We start from the raw sequence: 24,749 nt of genomic DNA on the forward strand, positions 1-24,749 counted from the left end.
CCCCAGCCCAGCAGATATGACACACAGGTTCCCACAATTAAAGTTTTCTTTTTCACTGTATATAGATAAGTCTTTCAAAGGTAAAAAATATACATAGGCATTGAGGTCTTCACGTCTAGAACCCATGCTGTTGTGACAAACTGCACTAGCAGAGGCTCACCCTTCATCAGGCACACGATACTAAAATCTCTCATCAGCAGACATACAATCCATCTCCAATATTCAGTCAAGCTTCAAGGCTGGTGGGTCCCTATCTCTCTTTCACAGCCACTGCTTCTGCTGGCTCCTCTTCATCCTTACCTACTGCTGTTAATCAAGGAATGTGAAGAAATGGTGATACATTGGAAGTGTGTGCTCTGTCTTGAGTGTCTACAATCACTCCCTCACATCGCCAGGCTGTGATGCGGCTGCCCCTTAAGAGATTTGAAGTAGGAGCACATGCTCCGTGTCTCACCTGGGGATCAGCATCCTCTTGGTCACTACTAGCAGAACATCCAGTCTGTTGATGGGGGAGGTGAAAGCGGACCCTTATCTTTCCTACAGCAAGAACCACACATTGCTGATGGAGTGTTGTGAATACCTAGTATTTCTGAAATTGGGAAGAACTTATTTGCAGGTAGAGATATACTCATTTCTCTTTGTCATCATATTTATCACTTGGTTAATTCTGATGCCACGCAAACCACTTCACAGTATCATACATTGCCAGTTTAGCATTTCTGATGCAGCACAGCCAGAATTGTTTTTTTTTTTTAAATAAGCATTGCCCTGTCTAAACCGTCTGTATTCTGAACTTGAAGGTATTGCGATCACATTCATCACAGCTAATCTTTTAAATTTACCAAGCTTGATGACAGCAAAGATATGAGAGCAACAAAGAAGTGCAGATGGTAAGTACACGCTCATAAGAAATTAAATGGGAAACTACAAATTGCAGTGATTTAATTTATGGCTGCTTCCAAAGTGCCCATCACCAGGTTATCAGTCCATTTCAGTATGTCTTGCATACTGAAATGCATACATGTCTTGTCTAGCTTCATACCTGTCATGTTTGCAATCCTAAAACCAGTTTTGCAAACTATTCACTTTGACAATAAGCTGCTTTCAGACTGAGATGTACAAAGAAGGGCCAGAAGCACCTTGGTTTTAGCTTTCAGTTCTAAATTAGTTACTGAAATTGGCACTTTCTGTCTTGCCTTTTCTATACAGAAAAATGGGACAGGATGGTGGCAGCAGTACGTGTGGTACACTGGAAATATGGCACCATGTAGGATCATTAAATGGCTGTCAAAGCACTCAACCAACCTGAGAGGCAGAAAAATCATTACAGGGTATATGCGGCAGCATTGTTTTTTATTTAAATTCATACTTGAATTAGAAAATAAAGCTAAAAAGGACCTTGAGCTATTATCTAGTTCATTCTCCTGCCTTCAGGCAGGAGCAATTCTCTATCACCTTTCTAAGAGATGTTCGTCTCAATCTCCAAATGAAGTCAGGATGAACAAGGACAGCGTCTTCTGCTTTGCACAAGGAAAGAGGACACAAGAGATGCTCATATAACCGTACTCATATTTCACTTCCACACTGCATGGATAACCATGCAATTTCTATTCTAGCTACTACCTCCTTCTGTTTCAAAACTTCTCCCACAGTCCCCTCTGTTTTACTCACCCTGAACTGCCTTCTACACTCTTCTCTTATGTCCCTGTTAGTTGCAGGCAGGTGGCAACTCCACATGGCTCCCAATCCTGCTTCAAGCAATGCTGAAGGCACTCGAGTTTCACAGGCTACTTAGTCCTTCAGCAGTAACAGCAGCAAGTACCATGATCTCCTACCTCACCTCTCCTGCCCTCTCTCTTAAGAAGTTGCCTAAAACATCAGCCTGGGAGAAAGAAACTTGCCTAACAACACCACCACCACCAGCATCACTACATACACAAGATGACAAGAATAAAAAACTGCTGGTAGCTCTGCTGGCTTTAAAATGCAGCCCCAACTAGAAATGCCAAAAGAGAGGGATGAGCTGGGCAACAAACCTGGATTCTGTCCTGCAAGCAATCAGAAGTGAAGACTACAAACTAAAAGACACATTTAAAACTACCTGTCAGTCTCTTGCTCAAATAATAGCTTAAATACTGACAATGTTTTCCAAAAAAATGAGCTGATGTGGAGACTGGGAATCACAAGCCCTGTAATAAATGAGCCCAAGCATTCAGCTGCACAGAAGACTTCAGCTCTTGCACAAAAACTCTTAACACTTTTGTGTTTGCTTTACTTCAGCAAATGTTGAACAAGCAGATTGTGAGCCAAAGAAGAGAAAAACATCTTCTGGTAAAGATCTGATTATGCACTGTCAAGCATTAATCATTAAGTTCCTGTTCAGAAACCTGGATTTCATAAAATCATTAACTTGGACAGTCTCTTGGTGTCTGCAAAGTCAGAAGTTCTGGAGTGTTTTTTATTATAAATTCAGAGTTAATCTATACTAATTGATTAAAGAATCAGCTTTACTGGCTAATGCTTTTATCTGAAAACTATCCTCAAAGCAGTCAAACATTTTGACAGGTGGTCTTCTGTAAATTCACTTTTGGGAAAGAGGAAGGGAAAGGCAGGAGTAAAAAAGGCAAATCAGAATGATATTCTCCAGGCACCTGAGAGGTTAGATGCACCTTTTTAAAAGATGACAAAAATAACAGCAATTACTACGGCAAAAATATTTAGTCTTACGTTAAAGACAGATACAGCTGGGAAAGCATTATTCCTTCTTTTGGGGACAGATCTCACCACATACTCTTTCAGTGCACATCTACTCTTGGATTTGTTGATCCCTACATAGTAGGTCTGGAAAGGCTCAAGACGCCTAGCAAACTTGTGCATTTAACCTACCTAGCGAACCCCACTTCCTTCCTCAGCAACTCTGTCCTCTCAACACTGGAATCTTCAGAAAGTGTCCTCCTACTTAATAGGGAATTAGAGGGCAGAACGACAAGGAGGTAGAGAGAAGCCCAAGAACTCTGAGCTCTGTAAAAATGCTCATCAGAGGAACAGGACTTTGACATACGACAGCACTGCAGGCATCAGTGCTTAAGCCAGAACATTTGTCTGCTCACTCTGTAGTGGGGACACTTTACGAAATTCTACACATTGTTGCTAAAGGTTAGTCAATATAAACCCCAAATCATACTTGGTAAGATTCATAAAACACAAGACAATTCCACTAAGTGATGAGATGAAAAAAAATCATAAAAAATGTTATTAGCAGTTGCAGCCTGTAGTTGTGCTCACATGGCATTATTAACCACTGGTAATTCATTTTGGGAACATGTTTAAAACATTATCACACTCTCCTTTGCCCTGCCTGAGGTTTTCACCCTTAATTAAGAGCACAGCCATGCAAACTGCTGACTTGATATTCAGCACAACAGGGGGGGCAGTTCTGCTGCTGATGGAGGAAGTTTCCACTTCACTGGTACCAGACCCCACAGAGGTTTCCAAACCAACTCCATCGCTCTGGCTCCCTGCTGAAAACTTCCACCACGTCTGTTGTGCCAATGGCTACATCAATGTTGCCATGGCCTGACACAGTAGAAACCTCTGGTGGGAGAGAAAGACAGGTAACAAGCAGTGTGAAAAAATAACAAAAAAAATAATAATAAAAACAACCCACAACACACCAAGACAGTAGTAAAAGAGATAAATAGTTTATCAGAAGTCATACTCAGCAATAGACTATACCTAGTCAGTCTTAACAGAGAAATCTATTATAACTGGAAGTTAAATATAGAAATTAATGTCACATGCTACATCAGGATAACATCTGGAAATGCCGTGGGTAGAAACTTCATCTCAGACACAATCTTTCCCCTAAAAAAAAATCTAAACCTGGACTATATTTAACATATCGTTCGTCCAGAAGTCATAGCCCTCTGGCCTGTCCTTCCCGTAACAGAGGTCAGTAATTTCATCCAACAAATTCTTACATTAATGCCTAAGGCATTTCATTATATTGGGCTGTATATCTTACAAAGATAGACAATATTTATTTTTGCACCGAATTATCTTTAATGCACCAGTTCCTTCTTTTTTCCCTAATACCAGTTCTGCTCAGCAGTTTGCTTTTACAATTACATTTTACTACAACAGCAAAACAACAACAAAAGACCTGCCTTATTATTTCCTTCATTTCCATTTGAAAATTGCACAACTGCTCCTACATAAGACATCGTAACACAGACGTCAATGAATCCAGACCCATATCCAAAAAACAACACAACTAGCTTCACTTTTTCTGTTACTAGGAAACTAAATGAATCAAGAAACAAAAAAGAAAAAAAAAAAGCTTAAAAGTTTCTCCTATAGGACTTCATTTACAGAGTGCTCAGCTACAGCTTTGTTTCCACCCTACACTAGGCTAAGTTTTATTGTTGTGATATATATGATCTGCAGGTGACAGATTCCTAAAAGACCCAGTTGGGCGGGTTTCAACAACGACAACAAGATTTAAGATGCACCAAGACAGTAATGACAGTTTCTCAGCACAACTTAATAGCTAGCATTTTATTAGCTTTACTCACCAATGGTTCCTCCCAAAACCGCCAAGAGAAACAGTCTACATAGCTAAGGATTTTGAGTTTTCACTGAAACCAGAGCCAGAAAGAATACAAAGGAGCTGCCTAACTACTACTCAGCGACCTTAGCCTTAGCCTCAACTTTGATCTCAGCTCCTGGGAATGTTCCTCCCCTGGCTGTAGATATAACACAAATCAAAGAAAATTCACAACGTAAACTCAGAAAGTCGACCATTATTAAGCCAGGTTAATCTGAACAAAGACATGCAGATCAGTTGGACCCAAAGAGTGGACAATCATCCACGCACTGATGTTGACCATGGAAAGTTCTACACAGTTCGTAGAGTATCCTGAAGTTGTAGTCCCTTTTCAGCACACACTGTTTCTTACAGCACCTGTGTTAGAAATCTGTAAAGCACTTAATTTAAGGCTTTTTCTGAAGGTGAATTACAACTGCAAATTCTGCAGAATATAAAATCACAATCCTTATTAGGCTTTGCCAACAGGAGCCTTATTGAGATACTGAAAGTTGAGAGACACTGTTAGGTATACCAACCTAGTTTCACAATCCACCTGAATGCTTTTTTTCCAAAAAGCATGCAAAAACACCAGGAAAAACAAATTAAAAACTGGATTGCCATATCTCAAAGTATACTCCACTTAGTTCCTTAGATCACAGCCCACTTCAAATCATATCCAAATATTGTTGTGCAGATTCTCTTTAATATTCCAAATTATACATCTCAAAGGCTGGATATGACTGTTGCCATCTCTGTATTTCAGCAGTAGTTTAGCAGTAACCATGTAGACGTAAAAAAGGTGGTATCAATAGGTAAGTAAACAGAACACTGAAAATAAACATTCACACTGATCTTAAGATTTAGACTAAAAATGGAAATGTCTGAAGTATCACTAACATACATTTATTTTTTAGTCTAAATATTTAAGGACTTTACAACTTAGTGAAAAATGATATGTCAAAGAATTAAAGAACAATGTCAAGTATATCTTTTAAATTCCTCATTAAGTCTCCTAACTCATATTTCAAAAGATTTTAAATATTTATGACTTTCTAAACTATTGGGCATGAATAAATCATTTGATACTGAACTATTTCTACACATTGCTTTGCTACTGCAGTGACTGATGAAAAAGAAAAGTTTAACAGAGGTTTAATTTCATCCATGAATGAGTTAATATAGGAGGAATGTGGATATCTAATCACACAATTTGGAGTCATTTCTAAAAGGAGGGGGAAGAACACACAAGATGGGAAAAGTGCAGGGAGAAATGCAACAAACTAACACATTTTATTGCATATTAAGTAGGGGTGTAAACCTTCTGCCTTTCTCTCTCAACAAAAAGGATCCAAGCTATTCCCATGCCAGGAATCTCCTGCGACTCTCTTATGTGCAGCACAGCTCATTCTCCAGACTGTTTTTCTCTAAAATACCTCTTGGCTGCAGAAGCAAGACCTGCTGAAGAACAAGAACTTCTAGGAGGCCTCCCACAGCCGGGGCAAGTGCTGCATACAAAGATGCAGCATGCAAATTTGAGGACTACGTTACCTACTGAACAACATTATCCTCGGTGACAACTCCCCATTCAAATAAAATAGCACTGGTGGTTTGAAAACAGAAACAACAGCAAGGTGGAGAAAAAAGAAAAAAAAATCTATGCATGGTACAAATATTCAGGTCACAGTGAAGCAGGAGTGAGGTCCAGCAAGACCAAGCTTTTAGCACTGACTAACAGAGGAAAGGAGCTGGGCCTGGGGGCAGGGCAGTAGCCTACTGAGAAAGCCTAGCTAGAAGTGTGCAGCTAAGATGTTTCTAGAGATGTGTTATAGATATATGTTTCTTAGAAATGATTCAAATCTGAGACTGTTCAAAATGCATCACAAAAAGCAGAGAAGTTGGGGCCACTTGAAATGAAAACATCCACAAAGCAAACAATCAAGTATATCTGCTCTACAAGCCTGCACATACCTAAGCTCATATCATCATCCTCTGGGATTTTTAAAGGAAGCTTTCTTTTCATGTATATTAAAAATAAATTATCTCCTTTTCAGTTAGATATGACCGCTCTTGCATAGCATTCATCAGGGCAGACCGCAGACAACAGCACAATCTTCAGCTGGTGCTTCCTCAGGGTGCACGCGCACACACAGGCAGACATACCACTTTATTCTATTTTAATAAAAAAAAACGTTACCACCACATGCAACAAGACAGCAGAAAAATGCCTCTCAGCACAGCACTGAAGTAATCACATTCTAGTGGCTAAAAAGATGTTTTTCTGATACAAATTACACTCTAACATCCACAGGGGTATTCCACAAGAGTAGGAACACTTGATTTCTCCTTCAATAATAACAACTCTCTACTGCGCTAACCAACAGAGATGCTTCTCAGATGCATAAGATCTATAAAGAAAATTTATAAAGAGGTCACACAGGACTCAGGTTGATAAAATGACACTTCTGTAGCTCCAGTACTTCCCCCCACTACAGTGATTGAAGGTTAGTGTCTACCGTGCTGTGGAAGGGGGGGGGGAGGAGCATCAAGTTAGAAGTAATAAATCACCTTCAAGACAGTCCTTCAGATCCAGTGCAGGCTTGCTTCAGTAACTAATGTTGATGATTAGCAGATGTTTTTGATAGATGTTTTGTCTATTTTTTTCCCCCAGAGGTTTTAATTCTGTTCCTTAGGTTCAGAGATGTGACATGAAGATCTGCACTTTGCATACACCTGAAAGTGGGCCACTGAAGTTAAAGGACTAATCCATTTTTTACTATACCTTTACAGCTTCACTCTGTAATTTTTTTTTTCCATTCATGATTCAAGACATAGTGCCAATAATTCCATCACTAGAAAGTGATAATAATTCCAGCCTCCTTTCCACCAGGGAGGGAAAAAGAAACACCCCAACAACTCAAGCGTCAATGATGAAGGAAAAAAGCGTCATCTATACAGTCAAAAAGGGTGAAAACTGGCTGCACTTAAGCCAATGGAAACTTTGGCACAGACTTCAATAGGGCTAGATTAATGCCAGAAGATTATTCAAGATTTATAAAATAAAACAGAAGTTGATTAGACATAGTTGAGCTTAAGGAAAACTGAATCCAAATACTCATTAGCCTGATATAGTATTGTCCTGTCTTGATTTCTGCTTTTTATGTGTATTCATGTGTTCTATCCTCATAGTACTGTCAGAGATGACAACAGGGAGCTAGTCTGGCAGTAAAGAAACAATTACTACAGTGAGATTCATTTCTATTTCCTAAAATGTAACTTTCTAAAAAAATAAAGATATCAAAAGATAACTGCAAAGGAAGGCAGCATGAAATCCTATCCCAGGCTTCCTTTAAACTGTAAAAATACAGCACAGGTGATACCTACTTTAACAGAAATTCTATTGCACTGTCTGCAAATACATGAAGTTAAATATTTCTACTGACTACTGGCAGCAGCTTTTTCTTTTTCGCCCCAAAGTAGATTTATTAAGAAAAAAATATGTATGTCTATAGAAACAAATATAAACTGATTCACAGTTCACTGAGGGCCTGATTCCCAAATCAAACCTGGGAAGCATTAGCAATTCACGGGACGTAATGGCCTGTGACACACAGCAGGTCAGACCCCGATCTCACAGTTTCTTCTGGCGTTAAGTTCAATGACTCTATTACACACTTGCCCAACTGAATGTCCTTGGAAGTGAATTCAATTTCCATTTTAATGCAGAAACATATGATGAAGTTAGTGACTATATACACATTTGACTGCGATTTGGAAGGTAACAGAAGACAACGCTTGTGATAATACAAAGCAGCTGCATGCAGAAAGATTTAAAGTAACAGCGTGCACACTTAAAATAGTGTGCTAGACCATGCATTTATAAAATAAGTCAGCATTAAAATTGGAGAGTTCACAGTGCAGCAGAACTTTTTAGGGTTAACTGTGCTTCCGTCCAGAGAGAGAGAGAGAAAACTAACACGCATACGCACGCTATCATGAATAAAGTTATACTATTGTAGCATTATTGGATGTACACATCCTGATGCAGCAACAACGGGCATACATTATAGTACTGGAGCACTGAGTAAATTAACCCTCTCTGACTCTTTTCCAGCCAAACCCCACCAGTCATTTATTTCCTTGCTTTCAAGCACTAGAGCTGGATGCACTGGAATGATTCAATCAACAAACAACTGTAGCAGCAGACTGCAAGCTTTGCTAATAAACACAGAGAAAACTGTACACAGACCAAGACGCAGACCAAGAGATGTGAAGCGCTTAGATCGCATGTGTTAAGTCACGTAAAGAAAGAATGGAAGGACAGTGAAAAAGAACACCACCTTGTTTTCTTCTTTTTTAAATGTGCCAAGACTGACTCTTTTCCTTCATTCAAGAACTGGAGAAAGTATCTGGGTAAGAAATGTTTTCCCCTGAAATAGAAATCCTTAATTTTAGTGTTAAAAGCAAAATAAGTGATAAGCAGAGGCACACACAGAGACACGCTTAAGAAGTTACAAAACCCCCCAAATGAACTTGTTTTCTAGAAAGTGGTGAAAAATCCTATCTGAAAATCCACACGTGATGGAAAAGGAGACCACAGTACAAAGGATCTTCCCGAATACAAAGTGATTTCTACAAAAAGGCATGAGAAAGAGGTAAGTCTTCCTTCGCATGAAAATTGCAACAAGTCAGAGCTACCCAGCAAGTGAGCGTGCAGCTCACACAGTGACAGCTGTTTAGTGTCTGCTCGAAGGAGGAAATGTAAGTGTTAAGTCTTCAGCAGAGTTGAGAGAGAGACACGGAGACAGACGCGGAGAAAGAGAGAAGGGAGAGAAAGGCTGTGCTTAATAAAAGCTTTGCTCAGATTACAAAACCACCAAGCAGTTTACTCACTCCCCCCCACCCCCTTCAACTAATGGGTAAATTTAGATGTCTCAGTTCCATAAATCTTTATGGCTCCCTTGGGACAGTCACCAGTGTTTTATTGTCTACAGCTTCCTGACCCTCACCTGATAAATTAGGAACAGTAGACATTAAAACGGAAACCTCATACATCATTTCAGAAGATATTTTGGGGGTGACTCTCTGTGGGGAAATAGGATTCTTAATAACGGGAAATATGGAAACTGCAGCCTGCCTACGCACACACCGCTAGAGATTAGACACTCAGGAGAGGAGGAGTTGCATACACACAGCACGAGCATCTCTCTTTGCATCAGCTTGTACTTACAAAGAGCAAATCTACATATATACTACATCTAAAGGAATCTATTTGGCATCCAAATTAATCTATCACTTTTTACTGATGTTGAAAAATAACGGGAGCTAATGCACAGCTTGCTTTTCACAGCTATTGAATTCTCTCATCTAATCTGCTGAAACCCAAACCTCCCTACAAAGGGGCGACCAGACCACTGGACCCTACCAGCCAGACATGGACACCAGACAAGACTTTCATTTTTAAGATCTAACTGTGCCCAGCAAGGCACAGGATACAAAGTCTGGATACAAGCTCCTACATGGTTACCGTATCTCAAAATAGCAGATGACCAGTTTACCATACTGACCATGCTGGCCTTTCTTCAGGACCATCCGGGACCAGAGAGGAACAGTGAATTCTTACACCATACACAATTTCTGCACGAAATACAACTCCTGAGCACGTTCTGCCGGGCACAAAAATGTCCTACCCCTTACATTTCTTGAATGGGTCTGGAGCCGGCAATGGATCTCTGTCGCCTCTCTCAGTAGCGGGAGAAGCCAAACAGAACTACCCAAATGACGAACAAGGAAACAAAGTGCGTTGGGCAGCTTTACTGATCCTCCTGGTGATAATCCCCACCATTGGGGGGAACATACTTGTTATACTGGCGGTATCTCTGGAGAAAAAGCTGCAGTATGCTACCAACTACTTTCTAACATCCTTGGCAGTGGCAGATTTACTGGTGGGTCTGTTTGTGATGCCGATTGCCCTTCTCATAATCTTATTTGGTAAGTACAGTGCTTTTGCTTCTGTCATCAGGCCAGCATATCGGGTACAATCCTGGGAAGTCTGATTTATTTTCCACTATTGTATTTTTTTAAAATCACTTGGACAAGAGATCTGAAATCTTCCTTCCCTTTAACCGTAATATAATCTAGTTTAATGTCGCTGGGAGAAAGCATAACCCCTGTGGATATCTTTCCCTTGAAATGCACCATTCGAAGAACACTTGCAACTTAGAACCAATACTTAATTGGAGAGGGGCAAGTACGTGGGAAATTATAATCGTGTGCAGTGTGTTATTATTTTGAAAAACACCAGCACAATGCTGATATCTGATCCGTTTGATAGTACAATCATGGCAAGCAGTCTTCTCTTAAAGCCAAATTTCTGGACTAAAAAAACAAGCAGTGAACAGTTTTTGAAGAAGTTCCTAGGAGCTGATGCCACTTAATTTTATCTTAGTATCAATTCTGTACTCTAAGTGCAGTCAGAGATGATCTCTGGGAAGCATCACGGACAACAGGTTTTACCAGTGTCAGCTTCAGGGAAACCAATTTTCTCCCGCCTTGGAGAAAATGGGAAGGTTCATAAAGTGTCCCAGAGAGTTAATTCATAAGACTCAGATTATCATTTATCTGGCTCATATGGAATAAAACATTTTTTTTTAATACAAATATACATTGGGTGTGACATTTTCTTTCTGGTTAGTCATTACAGAACAAACATGACTTTTCTGTATTCTCACATGTCCAGCTTTATTTAAAATATCACTTTAGATGACTCATCAGAAGCAGCTTGATGAGAAAGTCTTCTTTTTACTCCTAAAGCTTTTTTAAGAATATATTTTATTTTAATTCAACTATTCCAATATCGTACAAATTGGAGGAAAAAAAATCAGCGTGAGAGGGGCTTTCGATAAGTTATTATTTTATTATCTCTCTTTAAGGTATAGATAACACTTGGCCGTAAGTTATGAGAGGCTGCATAAGCTTGGTTTTTTCTATGCTAGATCTCTAAGAGTTGCCTAAGCAACAAGCAGACATAAGAGTAAACTTAATTTCAAAAAGGCCAACAGCAGTTTTTGCCTGCTGCAGAGCACTGTATCACTTTGTTAACAAAAGTCTTTATTCATTAAATGTCTTGGCACCGAATTCTTGCATATTACAGCCTGTCCCTCCCTAATAGAGGTATGAATTGGAGGACAGAATTCAGAGTTGAAATCATAAAGTAGATAGTATTTTTTTAAGCAAACCTCCCCCAAAAAATCAAAGCAAAAACACACCCGTAGGCAGTAATTTCTAACTTGCAAAAGGAAACAACTGTCACTTATAGAAACCACTTGATATGTTTTTATGTATTTTATATATATATATATATATATATACACACACACACATATGTATATGAGGGTGTGTGTGTATATATATGTGTATAGAGAGGTAGAGATCTATATACATGCATACACACAGTTACTGTAATTGCTTAGTTCCTGACAAAGGCTTCCTAAATAATAAAAATAATACAATTACTATATCACAAAAGCATACCTATATATATTAATTCATACTAAAAGCATACTAATCATAAAAAGCATCAGTATTTGACCAGCAAAAAATAGAGGAAAAGTATGTTCTGGAGTGTGTGTTTGTGTGTGTGTTTTAATTTTACTAGACTAATTCCTTTTCTTTTTAATTTTATAAGAAGAATATTGCTCCTTAATCTCTCAACTAATCCAGTGCTAAACCCTGGTTACAACAGTTTAAAACATGTGAGGAATCTGAATTTCAAAGTCAAACAAAAGCATCTTTCATGCTGCAGGAAATTTACAAGCAAGCAGTAAAATTAGCTATAATTAACTCTGTAAGACTGCTACCAGTCTTTCACATAGCAGTGGTTAAAACAGAAATTACTTGCATAAAGTATCTGTTTCACAGCCAAACAGAAAAAAAAAAATGCTTTGCCTCTTCACCAATTGGTGGAAGATGCAGCGGTGTTTATAGAAAGTTCAAGCCGTGAGCAAAACACAAGGGGCTGCTGGAATGAAACAAGAACACAGACATTTAAGTACATAACAAGTCTAACTCTCCAAGCTACGTTAGCCAGATAACTACTTGAACACAGAATAATCATTGATAGAGCGCGAACCAAATCCAGCCTTCGGGTACTTTCACACAGGGCTGTTTCCCGAATAATAAAAGGGCTGTGTGCAGTTTCTAGATACAGAACATAAATATTATGCTTCCGATTTTGCAGTGATATCTAATTATGTGGGGAATATTTGAGGAAAAAGGTGTGAACTAAAATGCAGTCACATTAAACAATCTTGACTGCAAAAATTAACGTGTCACAGAACATTCAAAATCAAGATCTATTGCAGATATTGGCTCTATGCCCTTACAGTATGCTTAGAGAAAAAAAAATCAGAAATAGAACTCTCTAATAAAGAGCTACTCCTTTTTTTTTGAAAGAAGAAAAATGTAACTCCTAAGTACAATGTAACAAGCAACCGATGATTTCTTCTCAGCAAAGTGACTAAAATATACTTCAGTATAAACATACATTGCAGCTTTAATTTAAAAGAGTGCAAGTGTCAGAATTTACAAATAGTTCAGTACTCTATTGGTTGTTACATTCTTCCCATTTCTTCCACAAAAAAAGAGGGCATGCTAGGAAATAAGTGCGCTCTTTGTAACATAGCTTTCAAAAGAGTTACCTGATCGCATAACATTCACAACTAAAGAAGCAAAACAGAGGTGTTGCTAAGTGCCACCTAGTGAAATTAGTAAATAACTGAAATGTGAAATTAGTACAAGAGAATTCCTCTAATTTACAAAGCCTGCAAGAAGTAGTAGTAGTAAATTGCCTGTGGCTTGGTGGACAGTGGGTTACCTGGAGAAGTGGATGTACCATCCTTTAAAATACATTTTATATTCTTGATATGTATCCACTTAAAAATCAAAGATAACTCTATTAGCCCAGGCTGCAAATCATTATTTTTAAAACCCATCACTAGCAACTACAGCCTTAATTTTCTTTCCGTCACTGATTACGAACTATGGCAAGTCTTCCCCCCTCATCTGCTTGTAGAAAATATAACAGGAGATAAAACTGGTGGCATTACTGGCTAGTTTCAAAACCAAACGTATAAAGATAAGTAAGAAAAACAAGGTTTATTTTTCATAAAGCAACTCTAATAAGATAAAATTCAAAATACCGCACGACAGAAAACTACTGCTGAAACTGTAATTGTGGTGGGAAAATAAAGGCAAGTAGTCAGTGAGTGACAAAGCAAGCCACGTTTTAAGGCCTATGAAGTCCACTAAGCTGAGTACCGACACCAGGGTGAATAACATATAAGACTTAATGCATGTTTGCAGACTTCAGAGTCTACCGACACACGCATCCCAATTTGAAGACCCACGCCTCGGTTAGCCAGCTACTGATTAAAAGGAGTCAAATTTCTGTCTCAGTAAAAGCACCATTATTCAACAGCAACAAAATGATTCCTGTAACAAAATCCATTACAGGCAACACATTTCAATAGCCCTTATTGCAGAAGAACAAATAATTTTCAAGTCTATTTAAAGATCCCTCTTAATCAGGCTTATACATAAACAGAGCTTTCTCCCAAGCTTTCAGAAAACCTTTTAGCTTATAGCAGGAATAGCTTTTCTATACACTACTTCATTTTAAGGATTACACATTTCCAAGGTATTTCCTATAAATAAAGCTTTCCTCATTTCATAAATCAAGGGTAGACAGTTGAAGTAAAGGCTCACTGCATTCCTCTTAAGGTACAAGACAAATCCTAAAACACGTATTTTCTTTCATATTGGCTAAAAAGTAAAGAAAGTAATCTGCAACAGCAACCCTGCTGCAGCTGGAAGGGCCCAAGGCAAGGTTCATAGGAAGGAAAAGTACCTTTTTATCTTACACAGCCTGATACAGCTGGACAAACCAGAGAAGTTTTCAGGCAGGCATGTTCATCAAGTAACCTAGGTGTAAAAAACAACAACAAAAACATATGCATCCAAATCATTAGGCCTGTTTAAATCAGTCTTTCAACTTCTAAAGCAAAATTAGCTGAAGAATCTTGCTCAGCACAGTAAATCGCTTAACACGTCGGTTTGCTCCACTAACGGGGACATCTACAACGGGAGAATTAGTCCATGTAATAGTCCAAACTACTTAAGACCTGTTACAAGCTTCCTACCACCACTTGGGAGTAGGTCTAAATTAGAAAGCTGGACAACAAACAAGCAGGTCAAAAAAGACATGTTCTGGATCCTGAGAGGAAACTAGTATCCCATCTTCTCACTACTCCTAAAATAACAGAATCACAGTGAAACATAACGCCAGCGCTAGGAGAGCATAAAAGCAGAGCCTGAAACGTCCCTTGAAAGCTTGGTACTGAACTTCTCTCTCTCTCTCTCTCTCTCACACACACACACGTGTGCAAACAAATCAAAATAGATAAAAGCAAAACACACTGCAGTACGAATCCTAGACGACTACTTAATTCTTAAAGAGCTATAGATTTCACAGTTTCACAGCAATTATTTTGTTTAAATGCTAACAATATCCTTCAATTTTTATCAGCTACTTTTGTTTGAATTAGAAATACAATTGCGTACACAGAAAGATAACACTACATAATGCTATATTCATGAATGTGATAACTTTCTGCCTTCTGCATCTGCTTCAAAATAAGACACAAAAAATTCCAAAAGTAAAACCTTCTCTGTCAAGTTGCAGTCATCAGCTAAGAAAACCTCTACAGCTCATAAACACATACAAGGTTGCTCTGCATTAGATAGCTATTTAAATGTATCTATAGTCAAAACACTTTCTGTTGCAAAGTATTTGAGAATTTTGTTCTGCAAACAGCAAATTAATTGCAAAAGGAAAGAATTTATTATACCGCAATATCAAAATCTGCTCCAGAAGATAAAGCAGCTATAATTCAGGGAGCAGTGCGTAAGTACTCTTAACAGAAAGCATTAATTGCTCAACTGTAATCCAGCAGTGTTATCTGTACAACCTTCAATATGTAAAACATATTTTCCATAGTTCACATTTTGTGTGTATTAACTAATTTTTCATCAGAAGTCCGAAGAAAAAAAAAATTTTTTTCCGAGAGTGAATAAGGATATTTCAAGCCCATCAGATCAATTATTTTTTAAGTGGCTTTTTTTTCTGGCTTGTCAAATTCTATAGTTGGTTGCATGAGCTCCTAAGACATTTTAAATTTTCCCTCTTTTTGCTTAAAAGAAGTACTATATCTTACAGCCTGTCAAAAGTGTAGACAGAAAAATTAAATACAAGCGACTTTTTCATAATATAGTAATTACAACTCTCATATCCAGAGTACAGACAACAAAATTTCTGAAGTATATATCTATTTTGGAAAATGTGCAGCTAAATACTAAAATTTACTGATTAATGACTTTGAAATAAACCACCTCTTTCCTTCTTGCCTCATTTTCTACACCATCCTCACCTGGACTCCACTGCTTTGGGAATGAGTGAGGTTCAGTTCTGGGCTCCATCCGTTCTCTTCGTCTAATAGGCGAGGTTTCCAAACACAGGGAGCAGTGCAGACCAGCGTAAGCTCTGCACAAATCTTTATAAAATTTTCCATCCTCTGGGGCTTGTAAGTCATGTAAAGACATTACCTATATTATTTCCAGATATCAGTCACATATGAAAAAGTGTTTTAAACTACTGCAAGATTATTCCATTGATAAGATGGAGCATGACGATATTCCAGATCACTTGGCATTCTCAGTAGGCAGATTCATTTACTCAGATCAGGGAGATTAAAAACCATTTGACTGGTTGAGTACAGCTGATTTTTATAAGGAGGGAGAATACATTTAGTATGCTAATACCACTATGAGTAAAAGACACTAAATTAGTTCATTCAGTTCGGTAGTGTAAACGTCAAGGGTGGGGGGTGGGAGACAGCTTTCAAAAAATACTCACCTTTTGGAAAAAGCTGAACACTATAAACCCTTCATCTTGGGCAAAATACAATTGGTAGACCATGTTTTTGCTATAGAGATCTACATTAAGGACAGCTACCATCAGAAATGGTGCAAGATTTAAAAGCCAAGCTATTGCTCTCAAGAATGATATCAAAGATAGCCCTTCAAATTTTATAAATCATTAATATCACAGATGGAAGAGTCTTGCTTTGTCACATTAGTGCTCAACTGTGTCCGATACAGTGACACAGCAAACTTTTCCTTTTTAGGGCTATATGAGCTAGACTGCTCAGGCTCACCAGTAACTTCAATATTCAAACCACGGCTGTGCAACGATTGATTGAGACATTGGTTATGACCTACTATCTCCTGCATTTCATATAATCTTGAAATACTGGACTATCAGGTGGACCCAGCTGAGAAAAAAATCATTCAACAGCAGAGCCTAAGGACTAAGCACAGTCACAGCCCATTTGTGTAAAACCTTTTTATTTAGAGCCTCCACCACAAAGAGCTTATGACCTAAACCAGACAAAAAGACAGGGAAAGTTTATAATACATAAACAGACTGACCAATATGATGGCAGCAACCACGCTAGTAAGGAGCTAACTAAAAAGACAGAATATTGCTAAGGGAGGGACACGCACTCACACTGAAGACTTGCAGAATGCTACAATTGTAATGAGTTTTTTGTTCTTTTTCAGACAATGCCTGGCCCCTTCCAACTGCTCTGTGTCCCATCTGGCTGTTCCTTGATGTCCTCTTTTCCACAGCTTCCATCATGCACCTCTGTGCCATCTCACTAGACCGCTATATTGCTATTAAAAAGCCAATCCAAGCTAGCCAGTACAATTCATGGGCTACAACAATCATCAAAATCATCGTGGTTTGGCTCATTTCAATAGGTATGTGAGACTTGGACACTGAAAAGGAAACACAGAAGCTTTTCATGTCCAAAACAATAGATGAAAGCTGGGCAAAACTGAAAATGGCAAAGTACTATCAGTTAGCAGACTTTATCACTTTGGCTGACCTACATCCACCTCTTGGCTACATCATAAAAATCTCTTTCAACAGATGCTCCTTGTCAGGCATACTGGAAAGGCCAAGGGCTGAGTAGGGATAATCACCAACCATTCTTCTTCACAGTCCTAAAAGTAGGAAGACAACATCTGCATGGGTAGCATGTCTCCTAAGAAAGCAAGATTTCAGGTTCCTGTGGAACCAATCTAATTTATTCTGTCCCAAATACAATTTTAAGCCTTGAGTAGATGCTGCTAAAATCAGTGCCTTGCTTATAACTGTAACATTCACACTGAAGACTGACATTTACTGACAATATAGAAAAGTCTAATTAAAAAAAAAAATTAAAAAATCAGTTTATATGAAAGATGCAAATGTATATCCGTTTATATTAGCACCTCTTTGCTCTCTATGTGGCACTTAATTTGCCTTTAATGGTTCTTCTTTTAAAGAACCATTCAAAGAATTTAAAGATTTAAAGAAATCAGTTAAATGAGCTAAGAATGTGAAAATATTTAATTCAAGTGACTAACCTGCACTGCTAGTAGCAATAGGCACAGTGTTGTATTCTGTGTGCCAAGAGAAAGAACAGACTTATGCTGAATTAGTTTGGCCAGTGATGCACAAGACAATGGGCACATCCATCTTCTTGATCTAAGCATACATGCCTAAAAACTGAAATTTCAACATGAAAAAAAAATTAGGGAAGATCTATGATGACAGGAGAAAAGATCTCTCTCTATTTTACCACAAAAAAAGGAAACTGCTAGCAAGACAAGACACTTACAAGCTGACCTTTTAATATCTGATTTATTGTTATTAATCAGTGCAGTACTTTTTCATTTCCTTTTTTCTATCACAGAAGTACTCAGTAGCTGAACCATAGTTCTCCAACTCCAAGGTTAATTTGATTCAATCCTCATTTTAAATGTTTGCTGTATCTGAAGGTGTCCCTATTAAGGAAGAGATCAAGAGGCTGAAGGGTAAACCATTTCACTGCTTGCTGCTTTTGACCAACTTCAGTAAGCTGGGTAGCAGAGGAACACAGTAAATCCCTAGATCTCATTAAGTGGTATCAGGAAACATAGCACGAATAACCTTCACCAGACAGCAAGGAACCTGTTGTTTTTGCTGTAACGTCAGACTGCTGGCAAATGAAGTGCTGACTGTAATTTAGCGGTTATAAAAAACTCATTTAAAAAGACAAGACTGCTAACATTTTGTTTCAAATGAGTGGTGAATTACAGAGCAAGCTAGCTAGCCTCATTTAAACACTCTTAAATATCCAAAAGACTTTAAACAACAAATCCTTCTCAAACATACACTACATAATTCTGGCAGCTATTTAACTATTTGTATGTATTAACGAGTCAAGTAGGGTGAAAAAAATCAGCTGTGTCTGATCACTTGATGTGGTTACGATAAGAGAAAAAGACAAGTTTTGTGTATTTGCGCAACTGGCCTTCAAAAAGTGCAAAGGTTACCTTCGGGTGTGGGTGTGTGTTGGGGAGGGGGGAAGAGGCAGACAACCTTAGGGAAACTCATTTCACTGGAGGAAAAGCCGCACTAATTGTAGCAACTAGAATCAAAGCAATTCACGTTTTTCACACTTGAGAATTTGGGAACCTTATACTCTTTCCTAAACCATTAAGGGTTAGGCCCAATCTCAGTTCAAAAGACCATTCCTTTAAAGTTGAATTTGTCAGGTCTCACAGAGTACTATTTGACCAAGTTACCCACCTTATGTTCCCAACAACTCACGTTCTTTCAGTCACTCTATGCCTGCTCCAGAGCTCAGGAGTCACTTTGTCTTACAGACCCTGTAGCTTCAGGTCCAAAAGGGAGACTGCAAGCAATTACCATGCTGAACCACTTTCTTTTTCTTCTCTAGGCATTGCTATTCCAATCCCTATTAGAGGCATTGAAGATGGAAACAGCAACTCTACAAACATAACGTGTGTCTTGATGCCTGATCGTTTTCGTGACTTCATCCTATATGGATCAGTGGCTGCATTCTTCATTCCCCTCGCTATCATGATAGTCACTTATTTTATGACAATCCAAGTGCTACGCAAGAAAGCCTACTTGATCAACAAGACACCCCAGCGTTTTACTTGGTCAACGGTGTCCACAGTATTTCAGCGGGACATAACGCCTGCATCCTCACCAGAAAAGGTGGCTATGCTAAATGGCTCCAGAAAGGACAAGACTCTGTCCACTGATATGCCTGCCTGCAGAATGTCTACAATTGGGAGGAAATCCATGCAAACAATCACCAATGAACAAAGGGCCTCAAAAGTTCTGGGGATTGTATTTTTTCTTTTCTTGCTGATGTGGTGCCCATTCTTCATAACAAACATAAGTTCAGTCCTGTGCAACTCCTGCAACAAGGAAGTTTTTCAAAAGCTCATGGAGATATTTGTTTGGATAGGATATGTGTCCTCAGGGGTGAACCCTCTGGTTTACACACTCTTCAACAAAACATTTAGGGAAGCTTTCAGCAGATATATCACTTGCAACTATCGGACCACAAAGCCCATCAAAGCCCTTCGGAAATGTTCCAGCAGGATCTCTTTCAGAAATTCTGTGGCAGAAAATTCCAAGCTCTTTGTTATGCATGGGATGCGAAACGGGATTAATCCCATTATGTACCAGAGCCCAATGAGACTGAGGAGCTCACCCATCCAAGCATCATCAGCCATTCTGCTGGATACACTGCTGCTCACGGAGAATGAAGTTGATAAAACAGAAGAACAAGTCAGTTACGTATAGCGGAATGACAGCCACGTCTATATTGTAGTATTACTGTACGTATTCTAGGTAACTGTGCTAAAGGAGGGTATAAATAATATTTTTCTTTTTGTTATTTATGCAAGCAATATCTCATAAATTTATATTAATTCCTTTCCTCCAAAGTCTCCTCCACTTTAATCCCTAATCCCATGAAAGCAATCACAACTGCATTCCATGATAAACAACGACTATTTGCAGAACTATAGTCTACAGGAAGAGGGAAATAAATAAAAGAAGCTAAATCAATTTAAGTAACTGACTGACTCTGAAGAGGCTGAATATGATGAGAACTACATTTTTATAAGAAAGCCATTCCTGTACAAAACACTGCTGTAACATCCACTTTGGCAAGAAGACAAAACTCTCCACAGGTTAATGATACTCTTCCTATGAGTAGAGTGATGAAACTAGCAGGCAGATACAAACTTGCTGGTTTTGATTTAAATGCATGGGCTAAATAAAACAGCATACGAGGTAACCATACTGCCTCCTACAGATATGTTCCTCTGCTGAGATTGTGTATGCACATATGAGCTATAGTTATTCTCTGAGCTGGGGAATGGCTATCACAAGCAAATTCACTGGTTCCAGAGACAAAAAGTCACACATCCCAATTCCACAAGGGGTAAAATTTTGTTTTTAACAGGGTAGGGAAAAATATCCATGCACTGAAATCACATCTTTGTGTTTTTATTGTTTGAAGGACTCCTGAATCACTTTTCCTCTCCTTTACTCTGACAAGCTTGGCTTTGTCAGATTTTTCACAGATGACTGACCTTTGTTCCTTTCACATGAAGAAAATGAGAGCATATAACTAAAATAGTTAAACACCACCACCTCTATGATCACACATAAAACAGGACAAGCAGTCCTGCTTCAAATATCCCTTTAATTTATACCAAACTAAACAAACAGATTTCCTTTTGTGGCTTTTGGAACTTAAGTGAAAGTCTTCATTGATCCAACATAGTTTGTGCAAAGTAGAAAATCACAGACAAATCAGCTATTTCATTTGGAAATAAGAGCAAGTGTTTAAGAGACAGTGTTGGCCAGCAGTAGGGGTCTTTTATTTGATATCACCTATTTGATTTGCTTGGTTTTACCAACAGTTAAGATCATGGCTCCACTGAAGCTACTGAAGATGTCTAGCATCAACTTTACCCCACAACGTGTATCTCAGGAACCCAGGGAGATAACAGAGCACTTTGGTATTCACTATTTGAAAAAAAAAAAAAGTGTTTTATTTTGGACAAACATCACATTTCTGCTGAAGCCTTATCTCCCTCACCTCCTCTCAGGTGCTGCCATGGGGCTCTCTGACTCCATTTTCCTGGGGAGTAGCAGTCAGGCCTCTCCCACTCTACTTTTGCTACAGCGCCCAATCTTTTATGTTCTCTAAACACCAGTGGTCTACAATGTCACTGCTGTGACTGGCATCACATGGGCTGAAAGACAAGCTGAACTAAAAGCACACAGTTGAAGCATACTGATGAATGCCAGTGTCCAGAACAAGAAAGGTCTGCTTTAGTGGGAAGACAAAGTTTTAAAACTTAAATTCAATTGCAACCAATTGTCATTTCCGAACATCCATGCTTCCCTGTTCCCAGGCCATGCCTGTTATTCACAGAACACTATGGATAAGACCATAACATCTAATTTCTACATGCATCTTTCATATAAACATTTATTTTATGATGTTGCCATAAAACAAACAAGAGTTTTAGTAGGTACTTAATAATGGTTTGTATTTCCCAAAAAAAGCATAATCTTTGGTGGTCCCAGCCCTTAAAACTCTTAGTTAATCAAGCTGCTGTCTACTAAGCAGGGGCTTTTCCAAATGATTTGCATTGAGAAACAGTATCTGGTTACCAAGCATCAGCAACATGATGTATTTGTCAAAGAGAAATGCATCTCAGATGGTGCTTCACAGAAGATAAGAAAGCAGCAGTACCATCTGCACACAGCACTAAGACCTCACCTGAATAATCTGTCATTTGGGTTACTTGTGATCAAAAAAATGAATTCAAAACAAAAACAGATGCAATTTTAGGTTTCTAGGATGATCAGGTCAGAAGAACAGAAAGCCTGTTGCAAAAGGAGAGCTTAGAGAATTACTCATTTAGCTCGGCAAAACAAAGGCTGAGAGGAGATATGATTACTCTCAGTAAACACATATCAAATAGTAATCAGAGATGAAGAAAAGCTTTCCAACCTGAGAGGAAATTTAATGTGCAACCATAAAAGTGTAAAATGACCATAAGTTTAGCTTTCAGGTTTAAACATTTCCAACAATCAGAAAGGGGATGGAGCAAGTTTTCAATGGGAACAACGGTAATAGTAAACCTAATAGGTTTTAACAGTTTTATAAAGTTACGAAAGAGATTATACAAGAGAACGGACAAAATGAGGTAGGAGATATCTTTCAAGTCCTAATCAAGTCTTCACTTAAAAATCTTTAGTAATCAATTGCACAAATAAGTCACCTTGTGAATCAAACATTTGCACCTCAAAAGACTTAATCTGTAGAAAAAATAAATGTTACATTCAAATTTTCTATCCAAAATTTAAAATTTTTTTTTCCTATGATGATAAAGTCCCCATTACAGAGTTCAGAAATGGTAGGAGAAAGATTTTACATCTCTCGGGAACTCATAGCAAAAATAAAAAAGCAAACCAGTTTGTCCAGAATTCCACATTAGTTGCAGAGCAGTACTTATTTTCCCATTACTGTTTCCACCAGGCAATTCCACCAACATAATCTTCTTCAGGAAGAAAACAAAAATCACACACTCCCCAGCAAACATCAGGTCCAAATCTCCAGCACGGAAAGTGTTGGAAATCCTACTGAGAACAGAATCCTACTAATTCATCTTGCACTCTCAACAGTAATTCAAAACATAGCCAAATTTCAAGGGGGCAGAACCAGACCCAAAGCTCTGATCTGACGATGTTTAGGTGACATGACCTTTTAGAGATTGTCAGACAGCAACAGGCCATCTAACAGCATTCCCAAAATAGGGACAGCAGTAGCATTAGACCTGTACACATGAACATCGTTTAGCATAGCTCGAAAGAATTTAACTGTACTGATAGCACAAGAATAAGAAGTCCCTATTCACACTCCCTGAAATGTGGTATTTGTACATCAAATCTTCTACTATAGTAAAGAACTCATAGAAAGAATCACTCACCACACACTAAATCCGTAAAAACTAATAAAGTCATTATCATCTGGGAAATCGGGAGCTTCTACCAGTTTCAGATCATTTCTCTTTGGGAAGGAAAAACAGATTTCCCCAAAGTACTGGAGTTCTTACAGTAAGCAGCCAACTTACCATCTTTTATAGTTTCCATTTACAGTAAAATTTTCAGCTCAAACAGAGCTGGTTTTGTTTTCATTTTTGATGTTTTCAGAGCTCTTTAGTTACACACTGAAATTATGTACAGCAAAAGGCTTAGCTTTTTCACCCACAGAACAGAAAGTACTAAAGATAACATGTCTTTCCAACATCTATTTATATATATTTAATTTAAAACAAATGCAAGTTCGAAACAGAGTCTGATGTAACAACTGCCAAAAAGTTCCAGGAGAAAGTATTAAAAATGCTTCTATGGTACATACAGTAATTTTTCTCCTTTCTCCCCCTTTTGGTGATAAGTCACTAGCCACTGAAACCAGAATAAGCTCCAAGTTCTCTCTACTCTTCTTTCACTAATCAAAATTTCTCAAGAGCATCCTGTAGTTAAAAGCCAGAACTGATGCACTGCTACAGGTGTGAAAATATCTGAGAATCAAAAGCCTTTATTGGACCTAGATTATTTTGAAACTCAAAAGGTAAGTTAAACAAACAAACAAACAAACAAACAAAAAACTTCCAGGTACTTAGCTGAAAACTTCACAGACTAATCCCTCACTTAACCTAAGGCAGAAGCTCTGGAACCAGGTAAAAGTACGACCACATTCATGGATAAAGTGATCACAGCAGAAAAACGATACAAGCATCATCTGCAATGCAGGAACTAGCCTTCATGAGGAACAACATAAGTGACCACACAAGCGGCAAATGGATACACCACCATTCTTGTGGAGTTACTTCCCAGCAGCCAGGCAGCTGAAAAATAGTAATCTTTGAAAACTCTCCCGCTACTTAATAAATGCATGCAGATCAAATAAAAAACATTCAAACAGCTGGCAGCAATCATTTATTTTCACAGGTTCATAAAAATGAACCTCCAATTTGAAAACCCTCATTCCTAGTACTAAGGTCATGTCCCAGAGGTAAGATTACCAAGCTTTCGTTTGCTCATCTCCCCCCTGCTCACATGTCACAGAAAACTTCTCTTCGGTAACAAAAGGAGACGGCGCTTAGCCAA

At 38.4% G+C, this 24,749-nt stretch overlaps 2 protein-coding genes and 1 long non-coding RNA gene across 4 annotated transcripts in view; 1 reads left to right on the plus strand and 2 right to left on the minus strand.

Annotated features, from left to right (window-relative positions):
* The window catches only part of PSMD1 (proteasome 26S subunit, non-ATPase 1), an 81,156-nt gene that overhangs the window by 29,674 nt on the left and 26,733 nt on the right, over window positions 1-24,749 (minus strand). The gene's annotated exons all lie outside the window — the stretch shown is intronic.
* On the minus strand, window positions 509-9,389 carry LOC134143954 (uncharacterized). Of its 2 annotated transcripts, none has more exons than XR_009959252.1 (3): window positions 9,284-9,389; window positions 8,926-9,015; window positions 509-589 (listed from the first exon to the last, which is right to left on the minus strand). It is a non-coding gene; the product is annotated as an uncharacterized LOC134143954 (long non-coding RNA). The 2 variants fall into 2 exon arrangements; XR_009959251.1 differs by lacking the exon at window positions 509-589 and adding an exon at window positions 7,176-7,318.
* On the plus strand, window positions 9,186-20,846 carry HTR2B (5-hydroxytryptamine receptor 2B). Its single transcript, XM_062582444.1, has 4 exons — window positions 9,186-9,240; window positions 9,936-10,576; window positions 17,264-17,464; window positions 19,474-20,846. The coding sequence occupies exons 2-4, from the start codon at window positions 10,267-10,269 to the stop codon at window positions 20,352-20,354; spliced, it is 1,392 nt and encodes a 463-aa protein (XP_062438428.1). The 5' UTR covers window positions 9,186-9,240; window positions 9,936-10,266; the 3' UTR covers window positions 20,355-20,846.

The sequence above is a fragment of the Rhea pennata genome, chromosome 9 (genome assembly GCF_028389875.1).
Source record: "Rhea pennata isolate bPtePen1 chromosome 9, bPtePen1.pri, whole genome shotgun sequence".
Taxonomy (NCBI): domain Eukaryota; kingdom Metazoa; phylum Chordata; class Aves; order Rheiformes; family Rheidae; genus Rhea; species Rhea pennata.

Excerpts from the sequence above, each read along its gene's own strand:
- HTR2B (XM_062582444.1), top strand. The coding sequence starts at position 10,267 with ATGTCCTACCCCTTACATTTCTTGAATGGGTCTGGAGCCGGCAATGGA. Across the intron at positions 10,577-17,263 it reads CCTTCTCATAATCTTATTTG|ACAATGCCTGGCCCCTTCCA; the intron begins GTAAGTACAGTG and ends GTTCTTTTTCAG. Across the intron at positions 17,465-19,473 it reads GGTTTGGCTCATTTCAATAG|GCATTGCTATTCCAATCCCT; the intron begins GTATGTGAGACT and ends TTTCTTCTCTAG.